Source organism: Rosa rugosa, chromosome 5, assembly GCF_958449725.1.
Source record: "Rosa rugosa chromosome 5, drRosRugo1.1, whole genome shotgun sequence".
Lineage (NCBI taxonomy): Eukaryota > Viridiplantae > Streptophyta > Magnoliopsida > Rosales > Rosaceae > Rosa > Rosa rugosa.
The window spans coordinates 24,632,431-24,657,668 of NC_084824.1; the positions used below are offsets into that span (position 1 = coordinate 24,632,431).

At 37.7% G+C, this 25,238-nt stretch overlaps 1 protein-coding gene across 2 annotated transcripts; it reads right to left on the reverse strand.

Annotated features, from left to right (window-relative positions):
* Positions 1-281: 281 nt before the first annotated feature.
* LOC133712178 (protein NO VEIN-like) lies at positions 282-23,558 on the reverse strand. Of its 2 annotated transcripts, none has more exons than XM_062138259.1 (14): positions 22,837-23,558; positions 22,027-22,364; positions 20,320-20,971; positions 16,280-16,384; positions 15,941-16,109; positions 14,974-15,228; positions 12,943-14,726; positions 10,836-11,048; positions 7,691-9,955; positions 7,012-7,121; positions 2,939-3,341; positions 2,549-2,863; positions 2,019-2,276; positions 282-1,799 (listed from the first exon to the last, which is right to left on the reverse strand). In XM_062138259.1, the coding sequence occupies exons 1-14, from the start codon at positions 23,461-23,463 to the stop codon at positions 753-755; spliced, it is 8,541 nt and encodes a 2,846-aa protein (XP_061994243.1). In that variant the 5' UTR covers positions 23,464-23,558; the 3' UTR covers positions 282-752. The 2 variants fall into 2 exon arrangements, with proteins under 2 accessions (XP_061994243.1, XP_061994242.1); XM_062138258.1 differs by having other exon boundaries at positions 12,943-14,735.
* Between the last annotated feature and the right edge of the window lie 1,680 nt (positions 23,559-25,238).

Consider the following 25,238-nt stretch of genomic DNA (forward strand, 5'->3'; position numbering starts at 1 on the left):
GAAAGTTTGGTTTCAATTCTCTTCTCTTCTTTATTAGTTGATATCCCTAATGCTAGTGAAAAAAAAAAAAACTGTTGGATGATATTGAAGTCTGAAACTTCTTCATAGCCATCGTAGGTACTGTTATTGTTATATTACCTTGTCAGTTTGATTTCATATCATTGAATTTTTCATAAAAATCTTGGTCCTCAATTGTCAAAATAAAAAAAATAAAAAATTGACTGGAGTACATTTATATGCTCTTCCATACATTCTTATCAATTAGTTTAAGAAAAATTCAATTACTAAAATGTCTTGAACACTAGATTTATTTCCCTGTGATAGGGCAGAATCCTATATCAGCAAATGTGGTGACCATGTGAAATCACTGTACAATATCTTTGATTGCAAGACCTTACAGACAACTACTTAAAAGAAGGGTATTTTACAGGACACTATCTTTTGAGTTTTGACGGAATACACCTGCACAAGTATGACTACTGACGGTTCTCCTTAGTCCCGTACCATACATGGTTTCCGCTATGTCAAGTTCCACACCCAAAGATCCATCTGCAGAAGCCAGAATCTTTCTATGCAAATCAACTTATCAACCAGACTGGCCTATACCCATGTGCTAAAACCTTTTAAAATGCGAGGGCGGCAACTCAGACATGCCAGATCCATAAAAGTATAATGGCGCTTAGATCAACAGATTTGTTGAACTAACTAACCGACTCCACTGAACAGAAGCAACGATCGCTATGAAGTGCCTTTCAGGACACAAGAAATAATTCCTTCTCCTGCCTAGGCATCGAAAGATGCAACTGTAGCTTGCCCAGATGACACAATTTTACAGGATTCTTGTAAACTGAGACTCTTGCAGCATTATTACCCAATAAGAGGACGTGCAAAATGCTGAAGGCTTCGCCTTTTTCCGCTGCAAATTGCCACTCCCTCATTGATATGTGGAACCAATCCTTTTTTTGTTGTTGGGTGGCTTTAACCTCAATGAACTCTAGACTATCTTCCTTCTCACCTACAACTATGTCATAGGGTAGCCCAGTTTCAATTCTTTCATTAACCCACCTCACAACTGACTTGCCAGCTTTTGCAATTAAGTATTTAAAAGCAACAACCTCACCTAACCTCCCGGTAAGCATTGCATCTCTTCCACGCATTGCATCTCTTCCACTAGAGCCATATCTAGGATGGTCTACCTTGCTACAATCAGATGAACCCAAAACGCGAGGGTCAACAACAAAATCTAGATTATTAGGATTGAAATCAGTATCCATATCAGTCTCATCATCAAAGTGTTCTTGCAAATCATTGGAGTTTGGCAGCACTAAAGGTGCAGATGTTGTTGCTGTACCCTCACCAATTGTCCATTTAATGTCTACTGAAATGGGAGTTGATTCAACTGTTTGTCTGACATGGGTTTCAGAATCATTATCCATTTCAATTTGTGAGACACTGGTAAGCTGTGCAAATTGTGCCTGAGCCTTGAAAAGATTTGCATAACCAAAGCTTAGTGGGGCTTTCCAACCAACAAAGCGCCAGTCACTTGGCTGGGGTAACCTATCATTATGCACATGTGACAGGGACCAAACAGATTCTCCATCAGGAAGCTTTGGCACCTTTTGGCTATTGAAGATAAAAAAGTCTATCTGCTCCTCAGTTGAACCTGATTCGGCCATTGTTGTGATCATATGAAGGAAATTTGCCAAGTGTAATTCTGGCTTTCCATCAAAAAACAAACGAGAAAGCTCCATAAATAATGCGTGAGAATCTGATTCCTGGGTTGTATACAGATCGTGATCCTGTATTTATAAAAAAAAAATGTTGTTATCTCGCAATATTCCGTAAAGCATGAGCTGCATCACTTGCATCTTTCAAAATTTGATTGGAAAGAGAAACTGATTGTATGAAAATAGTCTACGCCTTTTTTTTTTTTTGGCGGAAGGATATATATTGGTTCAAACGTATCTGCATCAATTTTCATTTTGTTACAACATTGGATGAAAGATGAAATATCATACCTGCAGAACACAACTACATTCGATTTGCTTCTTGGATTCACTTCCAGCAATCTTTATAACATTGCGGTAGGACAGCTTTTGAACTTCTACTACTCGCAAACGATTTAGTATATCGAATCCAGACTGCTTGAGTTGAGAATATTTATCAGGATGTAAACTATGTAAGTAGCGCTGCGCATATGGCAAAGCCCAATCCAGTAATGCAGCTTTAAAGCTAGAATCTGTCGGACCATTAAACATCGCCGCACGAGTCACAACCTGCATTAAAATGCACAAGGGGGCAAAGATAATCAGTACATTATCTCTCTAGTGTACATGTATTAACATGTATATTTCCCACTTTTGTTCCTTTTAACTTTTTGATTTGAGTGGCAACATATGGCATCCTAAACCTTGCACAGTTTTTCTTACATTTCAGAATCTCATATTACATACAAACTGTAGATTGGATAACCCATTTAAGTTCAATTTTTCACATCAAAGCATGTGATGAGAACTACCATGGATGCTCACGCACAAACGTATCTTACCTCTGAAAGTGCAGGAATCCCTAAGGTTCGCATGAGGACGGACATTTTTGTACTTAGGATCTCTTCATCATCATTACTTAGTCCACCGGAGTAAAGAAAATCAAGTCCATCCATATGCATAAACTGCTTCTTCAACTTCTTATCATCACACCAGCACAGGAGACCATAGGAAGGATGTAGAGATACCCACTTATCCTGTACAGTAGGAAGCACAGTACATTCCATCCTTGTAAGAGAATCTTTCAAGTATACAATATCCTCAGCACTCATTCCTGATTGGAGCCCATCAGCCCACTTCTGAAAAACTTGAAAAACCTGAGACAACAAAGAAGCAATGAGGTAACCATGCCGTTCGACTAGTTATAATATACTCTGAACTAGAGTGCTTACAGCATTAGCTGCTTGTGAAGGCAAAACAGCATTTGAAAACTGTAGCAAAATCTGAAGGTAGCTACGAAGAGGAGGGATCTCATGTACTCCACATATATCAACAAAGAAGTCATGAAGGGCCGGGTAGAAATTACTCAGAATCCTGTTTATGGGGCCATGATTACCAACTGTTGAGTTGCACTGATGATGGATCTCCTTGATTTGGTCCACAAAGAAAGTAGAATCATCCCAGTATACTTCTTCAAGGGACAGAAATGTACCAGACACCACATCCTCATGCCGGAAGCTAGATTCATATGGAACAAATACAAAAGGTTCCAAACAGAATTCCTCTGCAGTTGTCTTCTTTGAAGAAGCCATTTCATTCCAGATTAATGAGTAAAATTTGGACATTTGTGCTAGGCTGACACAGAAAAAATAAAAAATAGTAAGCGTGAGCAATACAATTTGTAATAAAAGGAGATGCAAAATCATGTACACTAGAGAGATAATAATAGGAGCAATAAAATTGTCCCTTCAACAACAATGAAAAATAAAAAGTTCCCCGAGTATAGCAAAAAGAAAGAAAAAAACAGAAGTTTCCCAAATGAAAAGGCATGCTTGCACCAGCCAAATGATATTAAATAAATATTGCCCCAACAGAACCAGAAATGGCTCTATAAGACATTATTAAAACGCATCTGACTGACTGACTAAATCATCAGCAAGGATAGAAAAATTCCAGCACGATATAACAAAAATCATCTGCTTTATCAGCGACCAACATGGCTTAAAAAAAGTGCTGATTCAACACTAATCCAGTAACCCGATGCTCATGTCAGCTTCCTTTGCTTATTTAAGTACAACAAAGCATCATGCATGTTTAGGCTCAGCTGCGCAGCAATTTAGAAGGCACTAGTATTACACATGTTGACAATGTTTCTTAATTAAGGGAGGAAAAAAATCTATGTTTTACTCATGAAAAAACACTAGTTAGAAATAAGCAGACGAACTAACGCCCAGTACCAATCATGGCCAACATCAACATAGTTCTTTTTCCAATATGCTTATTATTAGTTGTGCCATATGGCCCCAGGCTTTATTCTTGGTCTACAGTATAATGTTTATCCCCCACAAATACAGTAAAAGAAGCTTAGTACAGTGACTACAGTCAGATTTGGAAACCTTGTATTGCTTTAAGAATGAAATTTCCTTCCCCCGGTAGACAAAAAAATCCTGAGTCTGCCGGTGTGTAAAAATATCCTCCAATTTGATAGAAGTTTAATGCTAAAAGCATATCAAACCATGGCCATCCATAATGAATTAACTTAAATTAATAAAGAGTTTCTATTGGGACCTCCAAATCTGCTCACTTAACCTCACTCTATTATGAATTATTAAATGACATATATAACCTACTATAAAATGACTATTAAGGACAATAATTATACCAAAAAAATTGTTATATTTATTTTCTCTAGACTTTCCAATTCAATAATATTAGATTGCATTCTTTATTATTTTCCCTATCTATTATCATTTTCCAATTTCACTACATACTCATTAAAGCATTCATATATATTTAATAAGAAATAAAACTATGATTAAGATAAAAATGTATGATATGCACATTGAACGCATATTGGTCAGGGAGAACAAAATAAATTGTATTATAACCTAAATCTAAATCTATCCATTATATTTTCAAGGGAAAATCGTCCAAACAGTATCTGAACTTTTTCAGACTATTAATTTTCATACCTATATTTTGAAAAATATCAAAATGGTACCTGACGATTTAAGCCCGACCCAATATTCATACCTAGGAACAGTAAAAACGTTAATCCCGTTAAATTTTTAAGGGTATTTTCGTCTTTCCAGTATTCATCTTCCCCAAACCAGACAAATATAAAAAGAAATAGAAAAAAATGAGCTTGCCATGGTTCGAACTCAGGCAGTCTAATTCACTTCTCAGTATCTTAGCCATTGGGTCAATCATTGTTGGCAACTAATCATCCACTTTTTTAATAATTTAGTAGTCAATCTGTTTGCTACTAGTGCTTTCACGTGGTTGAACTCATTATAACCTTATATCTTCTTCTTCTTCTTGTATCCATCAGAGAAAAACAGAGAGATGAAACCTCCACCAGCACAAGCCATAGAGACTTCAACCACCTACCAAGAAGATGAACAGGACAAAGTCATCAACGCCATGTATTCGATTATCGATTAATTTCTTGTTTATTTTCTTCTTTCTTTGATGATGAACTTGCTGTATCATATTGCTTCAGGTTTTGCTTCAAGCTTCAGGTTTCTTTCTTTTAAGTCTTGGGGAACCCAGAATCATGGTGAGAAAAATCTGGCTTCGGGTTTTGGTGATTCAGAAGATGGAAGAACAGAGATGTCAGAGGAGGGATTTGAATCTTGAGCTGTGAACCAAAAATAACCATTCAAGTTTGGGGCTTTGATGGTTTTGGATCAGAGCCATCATCGTCAATTAGAGCATCAAAAATGACAGGGCCAATGCCTTTGGAGTCCAATTTGTCCCAGTGGCGTTTGGTTTCGAGTTCTGGGGTTTTGGATGTGTTTGATTTGGACCAGAATGGGTTTCTTAGACAAAGAATGGCTTAGTTTCCAGAATGGAAGTCCGGGTCATAGGAGGAGGCAGAGAGTGGAGAAGAAAGATGAAGCGGGTCTAGGAGAAGATAGAGAGTTATTGTCCGCCATAAGAGATGCTCAAGGACTAAACAAATCGTTTGCAAAATCAAGATAGAAACTACAAATCGACAGAAAAATTGAGAACCTTGGAACTCACAGAGAAAAACAAGGACTTTCAAAACAAGAATTGTTGCTAAACAAGAATTGTTACTAAGCTCTAGCACAGTCAAAAATCCTCATTGAAAATTCCCAGAAACCAGAAATTGCAGAAAGAAAGTTTGTATTTTTGTTCCTTCTTTTGTTGGGCAGGCTTTAATTTTCTCTTCACCTTTCTTGCTTTTGTTTTTACCCTCCACTATTAACTCAGCAAAATTGGTTCGTATTAGAGAGACGATGATTCAGGGTTTGGGAGCAAAAAAGCAAGACGAGTCACGATGGAGGTGAAGGATCTGGAGTGCGACTGCAGAGGATTGCTGCCCATTCTGACTCTGTGCTTGGTTTGGTATGGTGTAGGTAAAAAGAACTCCAAAAAAAAGTTTTTTGTTTCGGAAGTACCACTTTTACCCCTGAAAATTTAACGGGGTTAACATTTTTACTGTTCCTAGGTATGAATATTGGGTCGGGCTTAAATCGTCAGGTACCATTTTGATATTTTTCAAAATATAGGTATGAAAATTAATAGTCTGGAAAAGTTCAGACACTGTTTGGACGATTTTCCCTATTTTCAAAAAAAAAAAAAAGGAAAAAAAAAAAAAACAGAGCCAGCAAATAAAAATAGATAAAAAAAATATTTAAATAATTAATCATGAGGTACAGAAAATAGAGAAACATTAAGAAAAAATGATTAATCTTTTTTTTTTTTGCATAGCTAAAAAAGAAAAAGTAAATAAAAAAAATCACATAATAGTTCATGTTATTTCATTTTTATTAATTTTTAAAACTCAATACCTTGTGTTTGATTTTTTTTTTTATTGGATAAGAGATTTATGTTGTCTGATTAAGGAATAGAGATGTAATTAAGATTTATAGAGTAATTAAATCATTCAAATGACTAAGTTTTTTATTATAAAGATCTTAGTTTGTTTGTAAATTATATGATTGAGGTTATTTGAGGAACTTTAGTGAGGTTTAATGAGTAAAATTAGTATTTGAAAATTTGATAGGAGGTGTAAAAAGTAAAGAGGTCAAGTGAGTAAATTTGGAGGTTCCAATAGAAAAACTCATTAATAAAACAGAGTAAACTTTAGTGGACATAAAGTAGACAAATGAGATGTTAAGAAGAACTCTTGTAGTTTTAGTGTGACTTAATTTTCTTGATCTAGTGTATTAAGTATTAACAATAATGGTGAACAACATAAAGCAGCCTGAACTATCCAAGCTAATAATCTCATTTAAGAAAATGAAGTCAACAGTTGTGGGATACAATCAAACCATACCTGGCCCTAAACGGATTCTCACATCTCCATAGTTTCAACATCTCCAGAGCATCGTGAAGAGAGACTCTTGTCTTAAAACCAATATCAGATACAAATTTTTCACTGGTAGCCTGTTTCCCAAAAATAAATAAATAAATAATATTAATAATAATAATAATAATATTGTATTACAAATAACGATAAGGAAATTTCAGATTTATATTTTCATACAGCTGAAACCTTATGATTACAGTGAGTCGAGAAATATAGAGCCAATTATTGTCACATCATGAGAAGACAAACTCCCACAATACTCTCATGATGGAGGAAAGGGAATGGCTGAAAAAGATTGAATATTAACTATTGGGTTGCAAATCAGATTCTAGGACCCAATGTGGGAATTAGCTGTAAATATCAACCAATATTGAGTCGTGTGCTTGGCCTGAATATGGGTTGGGCATGAGGGGAGCATGCTAAGGTAGAACTGCACATTGGGAATTCTAGGCCTTTGCATTATAATATATATGATCTGGTGTCTCCATCAATTGCTGACTGGTTTGGGTTGGATGCACTAATTTTAGCAAATACATAAATATGAATTCTCAAATTAATATATCTGAATGGTAGGTAGTATTGGCAACCTATGACTTTGGCCATTGTAAAAGGAATAATAATTTTGTCTGTACCATATTAAACTGACCTTAGGAACAAAAAATGGGGCAGATCCACCAAGAATTGACCGCACTGCAACACTGTCGTGATATAGATCCTTGGGATAGTGAAGTTTATCATCCATTCCTGATACTACCCATTGCACATCGCAGATGGTGCTCATAAATGAAGATTTGAAGGGCTTTCTATCTGCAACAGACTTAGAAGAGCAGTACCCTATAGCTCTGTCACTATAGCAATCATCCCATAATTTATCGAGAACCTCTAAGAGATACTCACAACCTTTTCTGTTGCCATCTCTGGACAATAGGGATAATAAATGGACTAACTCAGGTGATTCCCAATCTGTGGCATTCAACCCATGGGAAATAGTGTGCTGGTCCCAAGTTAGATTATTAAATAGAGCCTCAGACAACTCAGTGAAACCCTTCTCAACTTGAACTACCTTCACAAAATCCACAATGCCAATTTTCTGGAAAAAATCTCTCCACTTCATCAGTCCATTTGGAAGTGATTTAGCAACTGGATGCTTCAAATAGGAGATATCAACCTCATCCCATGTCAGATTTACCCTATCAATCAACCTACTTATGTCCACTGGATTTCCAAATTCTTTACTGAAATGAATTGATGCCTCAGCAGGTCGTTTAAAGCCATTATTAGTTAGAATATAAGCTTTATTTTGTAGTTCTGATATTATGTATTCCCTTTCAGCATGACAATCAGAGCAGCTCGACTGTAAGTGAACCATTGCGAAGCAGATATAATCAGTCATCAAATCTTCATCCCTAACTGTAATTCTATCATCAGATATAGCTGGCAAGATGTGAGCCTTGAGAATCTCGTGTGCGGACAACCGTTGGACACCAATTCTATGGAGCATACTAATGACTTTGTCAATCGGCGTCACATCCATGGATGGCATATCAGCAGACGATGCATAGAGCTCCGGACTTACAATCCGAAGTTTAGCATATAACTTTGGAAAAGATTCAAGTCCATGATGATCCCCAAAACCAGTCCCAACGGCATCAAACTGTAGCCAAATTGGGCCTTCAACGACTGCACCATATGTACCATCTGAAAGAGGTATGAATGGAATTTTTTGAAGTTTTTCTAGGAATCCCATTTCTATTCCAGAATCAAAGGAAGTTTCAACAGAAGATTTGAATGACATTGCATAAAGTTCACTAAGCAAAGAGGCCATCCAACCCATTCCCATTGATTTGAGGCCATCCTGCTTACCACATAAAGAAGCCATTACCTGAAGCAGAACTGTGGGCCCATACTCTGCAATACCTAGAACTCTTGCAAGTGGATCAGGCAGAACTATATCTTTATCCAAGAATCCAAGGCCAAGATGCTCATGCAGTAGACCATCAGGGAGAAGTGAACGAGCCTGTTTACTCCAATTTCTTAGGACCTTGCAAGGAGGAACCCATTCTTTCTTTTCTCCTTCCTGAAGTAAGCAATTTGACATCCGTAATTTAGAAATAATTAATCGAGGAAGAGAAGAAAAGAAACCATGCACTTCCCCAACAAGTGGAACAAAGGACATGTAAGCTGCCACAGCAGTCCCAGGATTCTCTTTGAAACATGGAAGAGAACAAAATGATTTCTCTGCATCGACAAAGAAACCAGGAAATTCTGACAATAGCCATTGGTTCCAGGGACTATCTCCATCCACTTCCTCTCTGGATGAAGGAAGAACAAAATCACCCTGAACAATAAATTTCAGTCCGTATGTTCTAAGAGGAAGAAATGCAAACACAGGCTGTTGGCCTATATCTGGACGATAAATGCCCTTATCCGATTCCTTCAATGTAAAAGCAATTGAGATTTCTGTTGTTTGCACATCACTACGAAGATTATCTGAGTGCAATTTCTGAGATACTACAAACCATGTCATCTTCGTATTCCCATGTGAAACCTTGACAATACCGTCTCCTACAATTTCTTTTCTCATGACAGTAAGTGAATCATCGATTAGGTTTCTAAACCGGATACACTTGAGGCGGTGAAGAAATAGTAGTAAAGATGGATGAAGATCTGAAAACATATTCATTATGTGGTTCAAGACAGTTCCATCTGATACTTTCGATCTGAAAGGAAGAACAATACAAGTTTTCCAGCAGTAACAATCTGGTTTATCAATGTCACTAGATGTCAGCTGTCTAAACAACTCAAGATTGCAAGGAGGTACAACTGTGGGCAGAATTAAACCAATCTGACCCTCACTTGTATCAAACTTGATATGAAATCCATTAGAATGAATTTCTGGAGCATCTGTGACCTGCAAAAAGGCACACCAATGATACCTTATCGTCCAGAAATGTACAGAATGAATATTTTCTGCTTAGGGTCGTTAAAGAAGACTGTAGCCCTGCGGCGATCTGCAGCCGTTACTTCTTTTTCGGGTTGTGATGTGAAACAAATAGAATCTTTGATAATATTAGGGTGTTGACTTCCATGTTCGACAGAACTAAATTTTCTTGGTCCTCTTAGGGCTTCATTGAGATTCATTGTCTAAAATACTTTAAGTCCATCAGTTTGAATTATCAGGAATTGTCTTCTATTTGGAACTACATGGTTTGACTAGGTGTTCTTCAGTTAGTGACTTGTGTCTTAGATGCAGTGCTAATGGATATCTTTTGATGTCTTGTTCTGTACTATTTTCTTTGTTCTTTTTCAAAAAAAGAATTATCAATAGAAAGTAAACCTTCAAAATATGAGGTAAAAAGCAAATTAGTTCTCTCAAACTCTACAGAAGATTTCAAATTCTTACCCAAAATCTATTACTACTTTCTCTCAAATTTGTTTTGTTTCGCTTGTTCGTTTTCATGAAAGTATGTATCCTATCAAAAACAACAATAGTAATAAAGAAAGGAGGCCAACGATGTCATGGGGCGATAACCCTAAGTACCTGACGATCTCAACAATCACACGATCTACAAGATTAGTATGATTCCATGTCATAAAACAAAATAAACAGTGATTGCATCCAAAACTTTCTATTGATAAACGTGGAGGAAGGGGCCTCCAAAATGTGAAACAATCCTAGAATGGCACATATAAATAAAAGTGTCTTCATGGACTAAAATAAACATATGATGCCAGCTCAGAGATTTGAACAATACTATGTAAACAATCTGAGAGAGAGAGAGATCACCTACACGAAATACTGATTTGAAACCGATGCCCTTTTGCCCTATATATCCGGCACTGGATCCTTTCTTGGTTGAATTTCCAACATCACAAAGTGCTCTAATGTTCTGGGCAGAGAAGCCTTGCTCATTATTCAAAACAACAATACCTGATTCTTGAAGAATGAATGCTAGAGTTGGTTCTATATTTGTTGGATAAGTATTATCATCAGCATTTTGAACCTGACACAATAGAGGCACTTAAAACATCAAGAACTTATCAGATGCTTGTATACTTTTTTCTTCAATTAAATAGAAACCAAAATTGAACAGCAAGGATAATTCAAAACAAAGTGAACAAGAAGTCCAAAAAGGAACAGACCTACAAAACAAAGCCCCAAACAAACAAAAGCAGCAGCAGCAAGACTAGGAAACACACAACTCCCCTACAAGAACAAGGACCCTAGATTACAGCAGCCTTCCAATCTAACAGAATGGATGAAAGGCTGTAGTCTCTGAAAAACATCAAAACAGTGGCCCAAAGAGCTGTCTAGTATCTTACTCTCTCCCAAAGCTCTTCCACCCCTACACCTAAGTACTCTTCAAATATCCTCCTACTTATTTTCATCCAGAGTAACTCGTTATAGCATCAAACATGCAAAGACTGTACAAAATCAACAATATTATTAATGCACATATTATGTAAATAAAAAGAACCAAAAGGATAAACACCTCGTATTTTCAACCTATATACTTATTGGGCTGAAGAAAGTGATTTTCTTCTTTTCTTTTTCATGGTAAATACAAGATATATTAAGAAGAAATCAAGTTTTTGGACGGTAAATTATAATTACGGTCCTTGTCACTAGACTCATAAACAATTTGGTCCCACAATTTTCAATTTTGTTATTTTGGGGGTGTACTATATTTATTACATTACAATCCAAAGAAAATTTGACACATTGGGACACGTGAAGAAGCCATCTTCTCCAGCTCTTTTCCTTCTCCCTCTTCCCCCACCTTGCTTAGATATATTTTAACCCATAAAAATTTGATTTTGCTACATTATTGAGTTTCAAGGCTTGTGACCAGAGCTTCAGATCCATACAAAGACTAACCATGCACTATCGTGGGGAATATCTCCAGTGAAAATCAGGTTACAGGCAAAACACAATCACACTCGACATGAAAGTTTCTTCCTCAAACAAGCTTCAAATTGGAACAGAGGACTTGATCCAATGCTCAAACAAGATGTCAAAGAAATCCCCATATGGGAGCTCAAGGCCTATATTCTTTTGGCTGAATATCAATTTCTCTGTTAAATGTACATGACAGTGGAAATTAACAACAGTTTTAGAAACCCATCAGATGGTCTTTCAAAAACCCAAAAACATTTCCTGTCAAAAAAAAACAAAACAAAACAAAACAAACAAATGAACGATGGGATTTTAACGTTCTTCTGCATATTAAAAATCTGGGTCTGAATAATTACAGAACAAGCTCTTTAATTTTGAAACATTAATTGCAAAAACACACTAACCAAAGCGACCCAAGTACCAAAAAAAATTTCGGGAATACAGATGAAAACCACAATTCACCTTTTCTTTTTTTCTTCAAAGGAGTAAAGCAGAAATTAATTCTCAAGTGCGCCATATGTAATGAGTAACACATTTTTTTTTTTTTTTTTGGAAAATAAACTACTTCCATCAAACAGAACACCAGAATGGTAAATGCCCACATATCAAATCAAAGTCCCGAGCATATGGGCCAGGTATCAATTACTAAACAAATCACATGGACAGTTAACACCAAAAGACTTCTAAATATAAGGCACATACTTAAGTTTCGTGTGTTGCGTTGGGTTACTTTTATGCTTTTCCAGAGGCCTGGGGACATCTGGAAGGAAAGGATTTTTCCTATTTTAAGAATAGGTTTAATGCACAATTTCTCCACGCCTTCGGGATGATCCAAGGTTGTGAACTTCCCAAAATATTGCACGGCAGAAGTATAGGAAACCAATTGACCAAGCACATACAAGATAAGAGAAGGAAGCGATAACAACAGCAGACCATCTATATAGTTTATTTAATGAAGTGGACGATTGCACCAAGTGAAAGAAACAACAAAGCAGCCTTACCAGCTCAAGAAGAAAATGAGAATCTTGAGAATATAATTCCTGTGAAAGACAGTGCAGAGCTCTCCCTAAGCGAGCATGCTGTTTCTTTAAGACGATACTTTCAAAGGTCAATGGGCTTGAATCCAAACCGAATTCATCTCTCCTGATTGACTCAATAACCTGGAAAGCATCTTCATGTTCATTAATATTAGTAGGATGTTGTCTGTAACCAATGCCAATGCCAATGCCAATCCCAGCATCAGAAACTCCTGCACCATCAACCATCCGGCTAACATCAGCACATCCTCCTTTATGCTCATCTGCCCTAACAGATGCAGCCATACTCTGTTCAGAAGCAGCCAACTTTTTTGACACATTTTGCATATATTTTGAGTCTGACCCCATTTGATCTCTATCAGCATTGAGACCAGAATCCTCAGACATGAACGAATCAGTAGAATCCAAGGAACTAAATACATGGTAATCACTAATCCACTCCACTATACCAAGAGATAAGCCAACTTCATGAAGTATGAGACGCTGCTCTATTTGGATGCATTCATCCAAAATGGCTGAAGCCGCATGCTTAAAAACAGACCGCATCCCAGAAAGTAACACATCAGCAGCAAAACTGCGAAACTCTGCAGGTAGATACCCCAGGCAATCAAGAAAAAAATGTGATATAACAGACTCAGCAATTTTCGTCTGCGTTACAGCTCTGTGTAAGTTACTGCATTTACCAGCAGCAATTTCAACAACCATTTTCTGTCCACACAAAACTGTTCCTTGATTAAGAGAACTCTTCTTGTCATATACTTCCATACCATCTAGATAGGTCTTGAAAATAACTTCAAATGCACGCTGTACATGGAATTTCAAAAGGGACACGGGGACATGTTTTTCTCCCCCAACCAGTGAAAAGAGAGATAACATTTTCACTGCTGTTTGAAAAGAGGATCCTTGAAGAGCAGCTTTCGAGAATGAATCTACAGTAGCTGAATGATCTAACCGAATAACTTTGCCATCTTTGGTTACCAAACAGAGTAATTCATCTGTGTTGACTTCATTCAATAACCACGGTACAAGAGGGCCAAGAGAGGGAGCAAATAAGAGGTCCCAATGTGACCATAAATTCAAATCTGACATCATGGGTGCCCTAAGTAAGACTGCAATTGCCTCCTTGGATGCAACAGATTGAATGCTTATTTTCTGGTCACTGTTAACACTCACCAAACTGCTTTTCAATACAGCATTCTTACTACAGTTTTCCAATGATTCTAGAGTGTAACTAGTTCCGCATATTGTCATTGAAAATAGTACACATTTGGAAATTGCAGTGTCTTTATGCTTTCCTACTATACTTTTAAAGTCTTCTACTGAACCATTTTCAATGGTATGGAAACTAAGGGCCGGGAACTGCTTCCCAAGCAGAGAAGAAATGTTCAGTTTGGTAATATTTTGGTCCTCCCATAAATTGTTTAAAGCTTGAGATACCAAAACAACTAAATAATGCGGAAGCATGCAAACCTCCAAAGGAAACTTTCCACTGCTGTCATCTTTCAAGAACTTGCACATCTCCGGTGGCAGAAGACGGGCATACTTTTCTAAAAACATCATAAATTCCCCATAACCAAGGGATCTAAATTCCTTGACAGAAAATTCTTCAGTCAACCAGAGCTCACAATTGCAAAGCTTTCTGAAGTAAATAAATATCTTCTCCGGAAGTGATTCACCATTGCTAGACATTCCGTGATCAGTCTCAAAATATGTAGCAACTTTCCTGATTATCTCTTTAACTGAAACACCTGTGGAGTCTAATCACAAAATACAATAAGACATAACAGTTCTATGAGAGAAAGAACATGGCAAGGAAAGGATGCCAAATTAAATAGAGGGAATGTTGTTAGGGGGAAGAAAACATATATATCAACTGCAATATGGCTCCAGAATTCCTGGTCTCAATGCAAAAGTCTTGGAAACCAGGCAAAAATAAAAGCATAGCACTGGTATCTTTAAAAACTTAGCTTTCCAAATTGCAGTAAAGAATCTTACCGTCCACCACAGCACTGACTTTCTCCTCCACCTCTTCTCCGGAAATAGAATACTGAGCCAATTGTTGAGGACTCTGTGGTTCATATGATGATTTTTTAGTTTGCTGCAGCAGAGGGCATCTTCTCTTGACGTGTCCCTCTTGATGACAAAGGTAGCAGATGTGTCCGTTTTCAGGCTCCAACTTCTTACGACTCCTTGGGATCTTCCTCCACCGACGTGGACGATCCTGATGATTTGGCTTCAGGCAGCAAGAGGCTGCCACGCACAATGTTAAACTCATAATTAATTGCTTATAAGTAGCGTGTCATGGCTCTTTGCTGCAATTACTTATTTTGGTTGAAAGAATATACAATCAGAATTTCCAGAGTCACTTTGTCTAGAAATTCAATTATCATTTGGGCTTTGATCCTATTACTTCCTATGCATTTTTATTTATTTACCTACAGAAAACCTCTATTTTATCAAACTCTATTGGGAAAGTGGGATTCAAACTTGGGACGTCTACCAGCAGAGTAGAGATAAATACTTGACCAGGCCTAGTTGGTAAGCAGAACATTTTCTGCTAGTATTCCAATGACTTAAACACAAAATCAACGACATTTGTTCAAAATTTGCACAGTAAAATGATTCAATTAGATTCAACAACTGCCATCTGATGACAAAAACTAAGGGCCTATCTCTATTTGATGTGACAACGAACTCGTCATATAGTCTCAAAAGCAATACCAATTGCCCTTCAATTTAAACCAACCAATTTACTTGTTAACCAATCTCTTGTTTAAAATTTCACTTTCCACTGTTCTTTGATCATCATGTACCATCATAGTGATTTTCATTGTATATGAACTTTTACAAACATGGAATAAACGGTTAGAAAAGAATACTATATATATAACAGACAATACTGCACAGTGCAACACCTTGAATATTCGTGAAAATGTGAGTTCAAAAGAGCACCGTTACTCACTTTGTCCATGTTCGGTAGCATGTTCGGTGCTGACTGGTGGTACATCCTTTATACTTTGTTCGACATGTTCAGGATAATTATCAGTTACAGTGTTAGCCAACTCACGTGGACTAATGGTTTGGGACGTATCAAACATATTATCCCACATTCCACATTTGATAGATGAGACCTGCAGAACAAGTAGTCACAAAATGATGGCTCAAACAAATAAGGTCATACCTTAACAACTATTGGTAATAGATCAGAAAAATCAACTGAAAGACGGCTAGAGTTTTAAGATCAACTACCAAAATTGCCAGTAATACAATAAAGAAATGCACAATATTGACGGTGACTTACGGCAACATTGAGTAATCCAACCAAAGGGTATGTCGAAAACATTGCCATGATTCTCTTTGTCCTCCTATATTTTGTATTACAAGAGCGAAGCATGGCCCAAAGTACCTACAAGAAACAGAAGACAAGCTGAGAATACTAATTGTAGAAGTTGAAACAGCATTCCGCAAAGTGAAACTAAACGATAAATTCAGTCACTTCAGCAAACCAAAGAAACAAAGCAACAAGAAACAAACTAATGAAACATACCAACACCACTTCCAGTTCTCATAATATTGCTACAAGATATCAGAATGGACAACCAACACATTTAAACAAACAAATAAAGAAACATATAAAGGAAAAGGTAGCAACAACCACGATCCGACTATAATATCATTAAATCGCATGATCCAATACCACTAACCATCAACAATTAGATTTAATGCTAGTAAAACTTAGTGGATCTAAGCAAGATCAAGAGAACCCTTTTCAAAAAAGCAAGATCAAGAGAAATTGCAGGCACCCAAAAGTACTCAATCTACAAACAGAGTCTAATTAGACACAGAAAAATCACATGCATAGAGAAAACCTTTCTTCGCAGAATGTGAATTGCAACTGTTAAACCCTATCATGTTCAATCTCTTAATATTATATAGCCATTTTATACTTCTCTCAGTTATGAGAAATCCTTCCAATTTTAAAACTGGTTAGGGCACCCCCACCCTCCAGAATATGGCCACCCAGAACTCCCCCTAGGATTAAAGCCACCGACCCGTACAAGCAGTTGGTTTTTGGGTCTGACATCCTCGGGAGATGCAATCCCTTCCAAATTATTCCACACGAGTTAATGCCATTGTGGACGCTCTTATTTTGGGTCTTTCACCCTAGGGAAACACAATCCCTTCTTAATTAACAGTCGGATTAGGGCAACCGAGGTGTCATCCCATACAAGTGGATCATTTGGGTGTTTCACCCAAGGGAGACACAATCTCTTATCCTCCCCAGATTAAGGCCACCGAGGACACCCTGTACAAATGGATTGTTTTGGGTCTTTCACCCTAGGGACACAATGCTTCATAAGTTATGCTTGAGCCCTAACCAAATTAAACATGAGAGATTTAACTATTTACTTTCCTACCAACTTAGACCCTATTCTCTTAATTCAGTCATAAAGAAGACCTCGATCTTTATCAAACCCAATACCAGACTAATCTTCCTCCCAGTTGATTGTTACAAAGGCATTAAACAACTTTGGTTAAATAAAGTACTATCCCAATCTTCATTCAAGTTTAACATCCAAACCTGCTATCCAGTACACGATCTATTTACTGGTTAAACCCTTAATCACAAAATGCTACAACACTCTTTTCATTTGCTTAGTCTAACAGTTACAATTAAAAAGAAATCCTCTACCACCAATCTCCTCTCTTGTATATATGCTTGGGATTTTCTCTCAGAGCTCATATGCTGAATTTTTTTTTTTCTTTTCTTTACTTTCTGGTAAACTATTTTATCCATTTCCCCCAGTGATTGACTAAATTTGACCTATTTACTAGCTACCTGTACTCTAATTGATATGTTACAGAACACTGGTCTTTATACCCATTACCTGTTCCTTCAGCACCTTGGGAGGATGCAAGCATGGATTTCGTGGTGGGGCTGCCTGGGAGTCAAAGAGGAATGGATTCAATGTTCATGGTAGTTGACTGGTTCTCAAAAATGGCGCAATTTATTAGCTGTAAAAAGACAATGGATGCCTAGAATTGCTAATATATACTTCCAAGAAATCATCCGTCTACATGGGGTGCCTAAATCAATCACTTCTGATCAAAATTCCAAGTTTTTGTCCCATTTTTGGAGACCATTGTGGAAAAGGTTTGGAAATAAGTTACAATAAACAGCGCCTACCATCATCAAACCGATGGACAAACAGAAGTTATTAATAGAAGTTTGGGTAGCTTGTTGCGAAGTTTAGTTGGAGAAAATCCAAAGCGCAGGTATTGCACAAGCAGAATTTGCTTACAACTATTCAAGAAATCGCACTACAGGTAGAAGTCCTTTTGAAATAGTGTATCGGAAACAGCCAATGCATTTTCAAGACTTAGTCCCTATACCAGAAGTTGGGAAGGGGAGCATAACGGGTGAAACTGTGGCTGCAAAAATGCAAGAGCTGCATGACGAGATAAGGCTGAAATTTGAAGAGTCAAATGCCAAGTATAAAGAGTGTGCGGATAGAAAATGACGTCCCTGCAGTTTCCAAGAAGGAGATATGGTCATGGTTCATCTGCGCAGAGAGAGGCATCCAGTTGGTTCCTACTCCAAGCTAAGTAAAAGAAAGATTGGGCCTTTACAAAATTATCAAGAAGATTTGACATAATGCTTATGAGGTTGATTTACCGAAGCACTTGGGCATCCACTCTACGTTCAATGTTTCGGATATATCCACACAGCAGCGAGGATGTTAAGGAAGCTATGATCAGCGCTCAAGGACGAGTTTCTTTGAGGAAGGAGGGAACGACGCAAGTTATTAGATGTTCTTGGTAGTTGTTTGTTTTCCTTTAATGTCTTTATTAAATGTTGTTTAGAGAGTCTACGAGGGGTAGTTGTCTGTTAGCTGTCTTAGCATTTAATGTGATATGGGAATTAGGAGTCTTTAAGTATAAACCAGAAAAGTTTAGGGAATGACTGGTGGTATTTAATAGGGTTTAGCCCATACCTGTAAAACTCAGTTCTAAAGCATCTTTTATCAATGTATTCCCAGATTGAAATACTTCACAGGCTTTACCTGATTTCCCTTGAAAATCTAGGCTCCAACAGTGATTGGAGTAGTCTTCCCCTAGCTTAAAGTGCCAGTTTCACACTTAGTTTCTGGATTATTATGTTTGCGTTTACATAAAAAATACATAACCAGTAGACTCCTAGAATACTAGATGACTCAGTTAAAGACTTATTAATAAAATGATCCTTGAATACTTAAAAGACACTATACTCACCATAAGACTTAAATACTCTTAAAAACACTAGACTCAAATAAAATGATCTTTCATAAAACTGGAAAAATGACTCTTGGTTTGTTTATATGTTATAACTCTACTAACTAATCAGTCCCTAAAACTACCACGGAGACTGTACTTTGGACCAGAAAGGGTTAGGCTTGGTCTTAGGCTTCCATAGAGGATATTTAGCTGCATTACACAAACTACTATATATATATATATATATATATATATATATATATATATATATATATTTCAATTAAAAATTATAAAGAGAAGAAGCAAAGTTAATTCAACAACAAGATACAATAAATAAAGCGGACAAGAAGTTCACAGGGGAACCGAGCTACAAAGCAAGATTCCTAACAAACATAACAAAAGCAACCCAAATAAGATATACAGAACTCCTCTTCCAGAACAAAGACCATAGACTACAGCGGCCTTACAATCTAACAGGATGGATGAGACTGTAGTCTATGGAATTTGTTCTTGAAGAGGAGTTTCTCTGTTCCTAGTTGGGCTGCTTTGGTTATGTTTGTTATAAACAAAGACTAGACTACAGTAGCCTCCCGATCTAACAGGCTGGAAGAGAGATTGTAGTCTTTGAAAACCGTTAGAACAGAGGCACAAGGACTAGGAGCTGCCCAATATCTTACTCTCTTCCAAAGCCCCTCCACCCCTACACCCATGTAATCTTCAAAGACAGCAAGAAATCTACAGCCCCAAAGATTTAGAATATCTCATAACATATAACCTTCCCCCATTATATTTCACTACAAATATCAATCATAATAAATATAATCTAAAATTTCTAGTCATATTTTATGAGGCAAAATCTCTAGTACCGTTTTCCTTGAAATATTTTCGAACAGAGAAAATTTCATAAAACTCAATCCTATCTTTGATCCATCTAAATTTCACTAGAAATCCTAAAAGCAATGAAAACATGTAGAGAACTAAAATTCATCAGACAAATAGATAGAAATGCATGAGCAAGTGGTTTGATCAGTTTAAAATGCATCTTGATAATCAATTGTTCATATAATAACAACAGTATGAACATACCTCAGCCACAGGCTGCTCCCTACATGCCTCCTTCCAAGTTGTAATGAACATCCTCAAAAGATTATTGGCAATTGAAAGATCAAGTTTAAGCATCTCGCTGACCTCCTTAGTTTCACTGTCACTTTCTGTAGGAAGAGCATCTTGCTCTACCTTCTCTCTCTTGCGCAACTTTGAGGGAACAGAGATAGGGCAGCTTAGATTTTCGTATTTTCTTTTCTTTTTAACTGACCCATTACTCTCATTATGCTTTTGGCTTGGAGAAGGGTGGTTTGACATGAGCGAAGACCTCTCCTCCACTTCAGACAAGTAAGAACACTTACCCTCTCTGTCAGAACTTTTCAGGGATTTTAGTGAGTCAATATGACCACCAGTACCATGGTCATTACCTTTGTCATCATGTAAATAATCATTAATACCTTCATCCTTTGATCTTGAAGAAACAAGTGTATCTTCCTTTCCATTCACAACAGAACACAATCCAGATTGCTGCGAAATGGCGCGAAAATGTTTATCTAGCCGATTTTTCAGCGAGGAGAAAATTGGTGCCTTCCTCCTAGATATTTTGGGAGACTTTTGTTTTAATTCCTGTAATGATTTCCATAAAGCTGCACGTTCTGAAGCCTTGGCTTCACGCATAGCAGAAGCATGCACCCTATGTCATAGAGTTCAATTCAATCAAGAGTGTAATAAACTATAACCGAAAAGTGACAACCAGATGATCTGAACACACAATATCATCATTCTGTCTCTATAAAAACTAAAATTATTAGAAGGGTAACTTCCTTCTATGGTATCTGAGGTATGGCCAATTGGCCAATTTGGTACCTAGTCTTCAAAATAGGACAATTTGATACTTGAACTTAGGCTCCGTTTGACCTTTTGGTACTTATGTTAATTTTTCAGTTAAATATAAGGATAAAATTGACATTTAGAATCTGTTTATAAAAATAAAATAAAAACCATGAGTTTTGTGGGTCGATGACCATCAGTCCTGGGTCTTCATTATTTTTTGGGTCCTTTGGGAGAAAATGAACATGAATTAATGCTTTTGGGTTATGTTGAACTTCCATTTACTGCCTTCTGGTGGCATACACTCATACGACAAAACATACGCATGCAAGCAGTGAACTCAAAACAATTCTTCACTAATGAGGGGACACTTAAACTTCCTCCTAAATTCCTACTTCATACAGGTCCACAACAAAGCCAATAAACAACAACAACATAATGTTTGTAATGCTGGTAATGCCAGAAGGCTTCTTTTTTTTTTTTTTTTTTTTTGAGAATAATAGTTTGTTTTAAGGTAACAGATTAAGAAGAGGAGTTTCACGAAGGAGAGAGAAGTTAGACAAGTTATAAGTTTTAAAGATGCATTCAGATTAGGGAGTCCGAATTGCTGCATAAAACCACATATTACTAAAGTACTTAATTGGGTTTCTGATAAACTTCTAGTCTTCTTTTCAAAAATAAAGAGACAAACAAATAAATAAAAGATATTAAAGAGAGAGAGAGAGAGATGCAGTTTACTTTTGGTTGAAAGAAGCAATTAATCTGGTGGTCTGAAGGTAACATGCTTTGTTTAGAAAACAAGGGGTAACAGATCTTTCCCCTTACAAAATTGTTCATATCAGAAGATGCAATGCCTATTTATAAAAATAAGAAATAAATAGATAAGCAGATGTATAAGAAGCAAGATATGTGGCATACCCCAAACTAAATATTCGAATTCCAAGCTTTTCCTTGCCTGCAACAGGTCGCTTCGTAACAATGAAGTCCAAGAACCCCTCAACAGAATTTTCCTTAACTTTCGGCTTCTTTAGGTACCTACTGAGTAAATGTAGTATCTCCTCACTAGATATCTTAAAGACTTCAGTTGTTTCAGAATCCACCGAGAAATATTGCAAAACTAGTGGGTGTTGCAACAAAGGACCCAATCCAAGCTCTTCAAACTGCTCAATATCCTCATTCTTGCAGATTGCAACTTCCAAATCATACAAAGATGTAATTGATCGAACTCCAACAAAGCAATGAATAAATGCATTTATCTAAGTACCAACAAAAGATGAGTAAAAATTGGCAGGAATTAATACATAAAAAATAAAAATAAAAAGTTTTCAACAGACATATCACTCTTCATTTGGTTGCTGAGAAAACCACAAAAATGAAATTGAATGCCCCCGGTGCCCGTTTCAAGTTTTTTAACCAATGGAGTGGACCTAGACAACTAAGAGCTCGCAGTTATAGACAGAAAACTTCCTGTCCAATCTTAAAATATTCAATCCTTAGTTGAACACCCCCAAAGCTATCGCATTCGAGTTATTGAAAACAAACTGATTGCCCCCTATGTCACTTGACTTCTATAACAATCACTGTAAGTATAACAGTAATCATGTTCTTATCAAAAGTTGTTTTCAGAGCATTACCAAGCAGTTTCTCATCAACCAAACAAAGAATTTACCCTAGAGTAATTAAAAACACAAAAGACAGTAAATTGATGCAGCGTAGTTAACTAGTTACCCTTCCTTCAGTGACCATGAGGCGGTGAAGAGACGGCACTTGCTCAACTTTGAGGCCCAAACAAGTCTCGGCATCAACATTGAGCATCAGAAGCGCAGACTGTAACACCTTCCAGGCCGAGACGTTCTTCCCGGCGGCGACAAGCTCGTCGCGAAGCTTCTCCACCGCACGGTCGATCTTCTCGAGCACCTCTCTCGGGTCCTCAGGCAAATGCCTAGCCGAATTCGGGAGGTTCGGCGGGTCGGGCGCCTCGTTAGGGTTACGGGAGAAGCTCTGAGGGGGGAAGGGTGGAGTGGGGTTAGGGTTTTGCAGAGAGAAATTAGAGCTTGGGGTTGGGGTTGGGTAGTAATTGGAAAATGAGGAGTGTCCATAGTGGTTGGCGGGAAAGATATTGACATCTGTAGGGTGTTGGAGGTGGAAATTAGGGTTTGACGGTTGCGGCGGCGGCGGCGGTTGCGGTTGCGGTGGTGGAAAGGCGGAAGGTTGAGGGGGATAGATGTTTAAATTGGTGGGGTTTTGGGGAGGAAAATTGGGGTAAGGAAATTGTGGGTGGGAGAGGTGAGGAGGTGGGTGTGCCCAGTTCCAGTCCCCACTGGAGGGGCGGAAGTGATGAGGGTAACCGGCCATCAATCACTGCATGGCGAGGAAACAAGAAACACGGAAAAAAAACCAGAGAGAGGAGAGAGGAGTTCTGACTTCTGAAGAGGCGCACCTGCGTGGCGTTCTTCTTAGTTTGCTCGATCACATTTCTAGTATGTTTTTTTTTTCTTTTTTTTTTTTTTTTTTTGGAGGTTATATTCAAACATATTCGGAGTTTACCCTCTTAGAGCAACTCCAACAGCTTCCTTATAATTTCTAAATAATAGGGAAGCAAAAGTCAAAGCTTTAGCCTCTTTTTCTTCTCCAACTCCAACAGATTCCCTATTTTACAGCAATCTCTAAAATCTCCATATTTTTCTTTAAAATTTTAGAGTTTGCTGTAAATATAGGAAATTTGGTTTTCTCTTTCCTCACTTTTCCTAAAATAGGGATAGTTATAGGGAATCTGTTGGAGTAAAAGAGGCTTATTTTTCCCTAAACTAGAGAAAAATCAAAATATAGGGAATCTGTTGGAGTTGCTCTTAATAGATCTCCGACTTATTTTTATATATAACTAATTTGTTATCTACACTTCTTTAATTTTTCCAAAATGTTCATCGTCTGATAAAATCAATAAAAAAATTTATTTTTGAGAGGTTTTATTCATACCTCCAAAATTAGTGTTTTTAACTACTAAATCTACAACAAAAAATAGTGATGAAAAGAGAGACCTAGCAGAGCGCTCTGCTAGGGTTTGTGGAGCGGCAACCCTTTCTTATTCGTCGTGACCTATATCTACTCCATTCATGGAGAAAATTTCAGGCTTCAGTCTCTTCATCTTCGTCTTCGTTGTCTTCGGAGACAGTGTGTCTTTTGAGGGGAGTTTGGGCGCTGTTGGGGTTGTGTCGGTGGGCCAACAAACTGTTGGGACGACATTGGTGGATGGCAGTGATTATTGGGAGGAGTGGGATCCGGGTAGAAGCCATGATGATCTCTGTGGGTTGCATGTTTCTGGCGGTGCTGCTGACGCGGTGATCAGTTGGTGGCTGCGAAATGGGGCTTTCCTTCGGCCAGATTGCATGAGGCTGACGTTGTCGCGTCCGACTTGTGGATCTGTGCTTGGTGGTGTAGGCAACCTTTTCTGGGAAATCGGCAATCTTTGAAGTCAGCGTGGTGAGGCAAACGTCGGCCCATTAATTGGCGGCATGGCGGAGACTTGGTGTGTTGCCGGCGGCAAGATCGAATGCCCAGATAAATTGGGTACTGGGAAACGACCTAGTGGGCTCTGGGCTCAAGTTGACTTTTTGGACTTGGGCTTGAGCTGCAGTGGGTGGACAAGAGTAGTTGGTTTTGGGCCTGCACAGTTTTGAATCTAGATCTGGGATTCGGGTGGTTTTTGTAAATGGATTCGGATCTGGGATCCGGGTGGACTTTGGGCTTGTACCGCGACCCATCATCTTTTGTGGGCTGTTTGTTTGTTAGAATGGCTTGGGATTCCTGTGTGTTACTGGTATTGGATTCGGGACCCAAGTCTTTGGTATCTATTTGTGAAAGATCGTCTGCCAACATGGCCATGTTCTGACAACCTTGGCCGAGTTTGATCTTTAGGTGGAAGATTGCCCTATGTTCTGCGCTGAATTGGCTTTTGTCAATTTGTGCGTTGGACTTGCATGGGTAGTAAAACCACCGACTACTCAATTTACTATAAGGCTGCAATCCGTAGTGTAAAATCAGAGCTGCTTTTCGACGTTGCTGCTCTTGCATTTTCAATTCTTTGTATTTTAGTTTGCATCTTTTTCCTTTCGCACTTCTATTTCTTTATT